Below are 6,105 nucleotides of genomic sequence, written 5' to 3' on the forward strand. Positions count from 1 at the left end.
AGAATAACAGTCTCACCTGGTGAGGTTTGCCAGCTGAGGCCACCGATAAACATTTTACTGTAAGGGGAAAACACAACAGAAGTGAGTCCAGATGTCAGTTCGGCCATTTTGACGACTAACTACTTCTAAAAGCGACCTTAAAGGATAAAGGAAGACTATGAAAACACATTCGCGCTTAGTAATTACACTCTGGCTACATAAAAGGGGCAGGCCACTCTTTGCTACGGAGCGGAGGTCTTTTAAAACTGCATCTGGAAACAGACCCGTGCCCGGTTTAAGTGCGTACTGTTGGGAGGGGGGTGCGGGAGGGGGGACGAATCCAGCACGGCAGTCGAAGTCCTCTCCAAGATGTTGTAACATGAAAAAAAATCGTACCTAAGGATTAAATTTAGAAATATATCCTTACCCCGGGTCATGTTGTGAATCATTTAGGCTTCCGGATGTGGCTTGACTCCCGTCTCCTTCCATATCTATTCCAAACTATAGGCTGGGACTACAGTAACAGTGACAGACACGCACAGATACGGCAGGAGATATGCAAAGCCCCGCTATGAGAATATTACTGAGCCGGGAATGAAAGCGTCACACGTGGGATCAGCTCAGCCCCCTGCTCCCTCCTCCCTCTCTCAGCATGCTCTACCTTGGCCCACAGGGGGCGGAGCCTGGCTCTGTCACCTAACCAATCCAATTGACGTCAATTCAGGCAATCTGCAAACCAATCCTCCGATTTGTCATTTAATTAAGCAATAAGCCACTAGAGGTGAAAGTGGCTTATTGCTCTTCTACGCCAGTGGACACATAGCATGAGAAATGTTATTTTTTAATTAATACTGTTTACAAATTGTTTTACCACTGAAAGGTAAGGCTTGCAAAAGCAAAAGCGACATGCAGACATTATTTTTTTGTTCTTATTAATTACAACCGTTTGTTATTCTTCCGCCGTGTAATCTAGTGCGCTAGAAAGACGTAAAAAAGTGGGACAGTCACTATTTTAATAATAAAACATAACATATGGTCGCGACTTTTAAGTGTCTACTGAGAAATAAGCAGGGTTTAATTCGACAGGGAGCAGCAAAGAGTGTGGTCTAAGTGTAAAATAAGTATTGTGCAGGTGCACGGGGGCATCATTTTTTTCGAAGTGAAGAATATTTGAGCGCCAATAACTGAATAATATAAGTATAATAAATGTTACCGGTGGCCAGATTCGTCTTTGCAAGATAATTTGTTATACATTATTACTACTAAGATGTCAATATATTAATTTGTAGTTGATGCATTAAAATTATTGACGTCTTTGCAAATGGACCCTTCAGACATGATCCATGCAATCCTGCTGTACAAGCAAACAAGCAAGGTTGTGCTCACATGTTATAATGTTTTAAAAAAAATGCTCAAACGAGGCTCAGAATAGGCAAAAAAAATCTGAATTTAAAACGTGTTTCCAGGAGGGCTTAAAGAAAGTTATTTAAACATGTTCCAGAGGCTCTTCCTCTTCTCTGAGGAAGAGCCTCTGTAGCTGATGGTGGGGTCTCACCTTCAACTACTACATTCATTACTACAGCCAACAAAGAAATTTTCCCATGGAGATCAATAAAGGCTTGTATCCTTACATACAGTGATGCAATTATAGATCCATCCACGTAGATAACCTCTAATGAGCTGCTAGCCCTGCTCTCTGTGCAGTGTATGTGGAGATAAGCTTGCTCTGCCCCCTCATGACCTTGAAGAAGGTGATGACAAAGCAGGCTAAGAAATTAAGAATAAATGAGTGCAAATGACATTTTTAAGATATTTTAAGATATGGGCCTATGCATTAATTGCGCAACGTGCTATCAATAGAACACAATAAAAAATACATGTCCAATCTGTTTCAGTTATATATTATACATTTGTCTGATTGCTGTTCAGAGATGTCAAGCTGACAATATTAAATGACCGCAGTTTTCATTGATATGAGCCAAGAAGATGCCTCATACTCTCTGGGAAATGACTAGCTATCCTATTTTATTATTCACAGTCAGTGACTTTTTTTTTTCTTTTTTTTTGAATAGGCCTGTCTTTGCTGAGTGTTCAGGGTTCTACCAGAGGGAATTTCTTATCTGGCCAGGCAGCATGTTTTTGAAACAATGACTTAGATAAAACCCAAATAACAACACTTTTGTCAGTTGAACAGCTATAAGTCTGTCATTAGTTAGGGGACTCTCCACATTGCAGCTGTCTGTATCTCCAAAACAAAGGTACGAAAGCAAATGCCAGTAATTCCTTGTAGTATGCGAGTGTCAAAGAAAATGGAAATATGACACCTTGTGTGAAAGACTATTACTTATTATGCCTTATTTGCACCATTGTTTTTGTCCCATGCCATTTGCTGATGCATTTATGATTGCTTTACCGTTGTCATATGCGCAGCGGTCTCCTGAAAGACGTGCCTGAAACGTGAGTGCAAGAAAATCGCATCCACCCAGCAGCTGAACAGAGGAAAAGTTAGCGGAGGGTGGGTGGTTGGGTTATAAATTGATGTGGAATATGAGCTCGGAGGAACAACGGGCTTAAAAGCCCCATCACAAGGTGTGCAAAAATCACAGTGGATTTAACACATGAAGAGCAACTTCTGTTTCATGCTCAAACAAAAACACTGGAGGCCCGGGCTTCACGGTGCAGTTGTGAATTATTCTGTTTTGTGAACAACAGCATTATTGCCTTTCCATCCGCGGTTGTTACGGCATGAAGAGAGGCGAGTTAAATGTGACAGAAAAGGGTACGGCGGGTGTGCTGTTTCGCAACGTCTCATCGATCCATTGCCGACCAGATTTGGCGCCAAAGCAACCTGTAAGCAGACGAGCCGAAATCCTTTGGATCTCCGTGGGGTAACGCTCACAGGGGGTTTCTGTGTCCAGATCTTTTTTTAACACTCAGTGAAGGAAAAGCACATATAGATTGTTTTAAATTGAGCAGTGTTCTCCTTTAATCGGAGCAGCCAGCACCGCCTGATGAAAGCGCCTAAAATGTTTGTAGCTCTTTAAGCAACTTGACAGCAGTGCTTTTGGAGCAGCTGAGTGTTTAGTCGTGGGTGAGGAAGAAAGAGAGGGGTTATATCCTGCAACAAAGTGGCCTACGTGTGAACAAATTTCCTTGAAAATGATGCCGAGCAGTGGTTCCATTACTTGGGCGCTCACGTTATGACAAATAGAAAGGAAAACGGGAAAAAAAGAAGAAGGTTGAAGCAGTTGAAGATGCTTTGATTAACGCAGGGACAAAGTCTTTTAAGATATATTTGCATCATGCATGCTTTGAGCTCATCGTCATTTGCTGGAGCTTCAAGGGCAATTCAAGATTTCTTCAATCCTGCATTTGCATTGGTGTAACTGTTCAGTTCTGAAAGATGAACAGCTTCTCAATAGAGAGCAAATTCAGCATGCGAAGGGAGGAAAAAAAAGAAAGAAGAAGCTTGTAACTAACCGAGCCTCTGCATAAAGAGTGGAGGATTTGGGGATTGAGAAAGAAGTAAACTTGATAGTGTGTGAAAGAGCTGAGGGGGGGAAAAGAAAGTGAGAGAAGCAACAGACTCACTGACAGTGTTATGAGATGCTGTTTTGAGAAGAGGCATCCTGTTTCCTGTTGCAGTAATCACTTTACACCCTCAGAAGCTTCACTTGACCTTGGAGAAATTGTTCTTCCATCATGTGTAACCCCTTTCTCCACCAAGATATCTATGTAAAAAAATTCTTTCAGATTTCAAAGAGGCTTTTTTTTTTGCCACAAACGCCAGGAACGACATCTAATACGGATGTATTGAAATTGAAACTGTAAGTCTGTGGGGCAATTTTTTTTTTTTACATGTGAGGTTCACCACATGTTATTTAGCCTGCATGTTTTGCGAATAAAAATCAAAAGACAAATCAAAGCACTTTCTGTCTAACAGGAATTTCTTAGGGAAACTATCCAGACACATCCTAAATGTGTTTAATATTATCCTTTGGATGTGGTGAATGATTTCATATTGATCACTGTGGATTGGGTGCTTTTCTCCAGAGGGCCTATTACAGTGGAATTCAGAATCCCGAGGAAAGCTGTGGAGAAGGCTGCAGATGTGAACAAATTGTCTCCCTCTAGTGTCCTCTCCTCTGTGCTTCTTCTTCTTTGCTCGGCTTAAGTACCTCTCAGGCAGCAGGGAGAGGGCCAGACTGAAACATGCATAATTGACAGTCCTATTTCAGGAATTAGCCACCCACCAAACTCTAAACTACCTCTTTCATCTTGCCGGGAATAATTTGGCACCTTCTGAAGGTCCATTTCAGATGGCTAGGATTAACCAGTGGTCCACTGATTGATTTAATGAGTAAAATTTCTGTTCTCCACATTGATTTGTATGTCTCTTCAAAGGTGGTTTGTGTGTAAACCCTGTCAACTGATCACGATTTGTGAGGATTACCGGGCTTGTGTCTCTTTGTTAGCACACAGAGAAAGTGTTAGAAGTCAGATCAGTAGGAAGGATGTTCTGGTGATGAGTGATTTCTCTCCCCCATTATGCCTTCTGTAACCACACAGATGAGTTAATTAAGCTGTGCCAGAGGCTACGCACTAGCATTCCAGGTAGATGGGCCACAGCGATATTCAGAGACATTGCATATAAAAAAAAAGAACCTGTAATATTTACTTTGAAGTCTTTATGCATATAAGGCTTCCCTAATGCTAATTTGGCTGGCAAATTCTCAAAAAATACCCGCTTAGCACCTGCACAACCTCAAAAGTCCACAGATTATTCCCTTGGAGGTTACAAAAACTGTTCTAACTGTGTGTGAACAGAAGATCCTCCAGTGCGTTTTCCCCCCAGAATCACCTCCATTAAAAGTGAGCTCCACGAAAGACAATTTGCATTTTTCTGACCCTAATGGCCCACCCTTTTGCAACTGGGTCTCTTTTTAGGCTGATCAGATTCCAACACAAGAGGATGATGACGACGTCATTTACCTGCTCCACTGGGCTGGGAGATAAGCTCATGCCCCTGCTGCTCCCTGGAATGTTCTGGCTGCTGTTTGTAGAGAGAGAGCTGTGTCTTACAGATGATGACAAATGGCATAAAAGCACCACAAGGAGCAATCCTATTACCTGTACAGTCAGCAGTAGGAAGAGAGGTGTGTGTGTTGGCCTTTTGGAGAAGAGATGGACCATCCCTGATTTCTCAGAAACCCATTGTGAAGCTGTTAACTTATGCTTTACTCAGCTGGAACCTGTTTTAAATCAAAGTTAATATTTCTAAATCTGTATGAGATATTTTTAACGGCATTTTCCTTTGCTAACGGACAACACGGGAAGCCTGTGGATGACTGGACTGATGGACTTCACCCATGTTTATCCACTTGTACTTTGTTTATGTGTGCCTAAAACATTTTTAGAAACCTCACAGAGCCTGAGAATGGTAACCAAGCCTCTCTGGCTAAGTGTTGCTCTCTGTCCTTCTGGCTCACTCTCCGTTTATTTAACCAGCCTTTTCACTCCTGTTTCCTTTTCGCATTCTTTCTTCTCTAACTGGCTGCCACCATATATTCTCTCAGTTGCCAACCACTTCCTATTCTGCAACCACTGACCTTAACACTGACCTTGCCTTGTCTGTGCCACTGAGATGAGAGAGAGAGATACCATATCCTTTGCTTCCCCCTCACTATGCTGCGAGGTTGAATTTTGCCTGTCTCATCAGTCTTCCGGCTGCTGGAGTACGCCTTGTTATTTCTTCCAGATTCCTACACATTTCGCTTTTCAGCTGATCAGACTGGAAAACATTGCTCTTGGCTCAAAGACATGCTGGGCCTTGGCATACACAGTAGACCCAAGCCGTCAATACAGATTAGCTTTATCAGATAAACTTTATCTGCTGCGTTTGAGCGTCCTTTGGTTGGGTACCAGCCTAATTCTGGGCTACGATTGATACCGCGACTCTAAGGAGATCAAAATTGGCAGCCATTGTTTTTGCCATAAGCAGCCTGCTGCTGGCTTTTCAAGGTGGATGACTCTGTGCATCACTGGTAACAAGCCTGTTTTTCTCTTTGTATTATTTGGTGATTAAACATGGCATTCTGGGTGGAACTTAGAGGTTAAAAGAGAACA

At 42.2% G+C, this 6,105-nt stretch overlaps 1 protein-coding gene across 12 annotated transcripts in view; it reads right to left on the bottom strand.

The window, feature by feature from the left end:
* The window catches only part of msi2b (musashi RNA-binding protein 2b), a 272,159-nt gene extending 271,533 nt beyond the window's left edge, over positions 1-626 (bottom strand). For 10 of the 12 annotated variants that reach the window (XM_005737865.1, XM_005737859.1, XM_013912045.1 and 7 more), the window contains exons 1-2: positions 407-626; positions 17-57 (exon numbers count right to left, since the gene is read on the bottom strand). In XM_005737865.1, coding sequence (XP_005737922.1) covers positions 17-57; positions 407-468 — 103 coding nt within the window. In that variant the 5' untranslated portion in view covers positions 469-626. Of the gene's footprint in view, positions 1-16; positions 235-406 lie in introns of those variants that run through there. The other 2 variants (XM_013912044.1, XM_013912043.1) reach the window with 2 other exon arrangements.
* Between the last annotated feature and the right edge of the window lie 5,479 nt (positions 627-6,105).

The sequence above is a fragment of the Pundamilia nyererei genome, unplaced genomic scaffold, assembly GCF_000239375.1.
Source record: "Pundamilia nyererei isolate P.nyererei 1_Seehausen unplaced genomic scaffold, PunNye1.0 scaffold00080, whole genome shotgun sequence".
Taxonomy (NCBI): Eukaryota; Metazoa; Chordata; class Actinopteri; order Cichliformes; family Cichlidae; genus Pundamilia; species Pundamilia nyererei.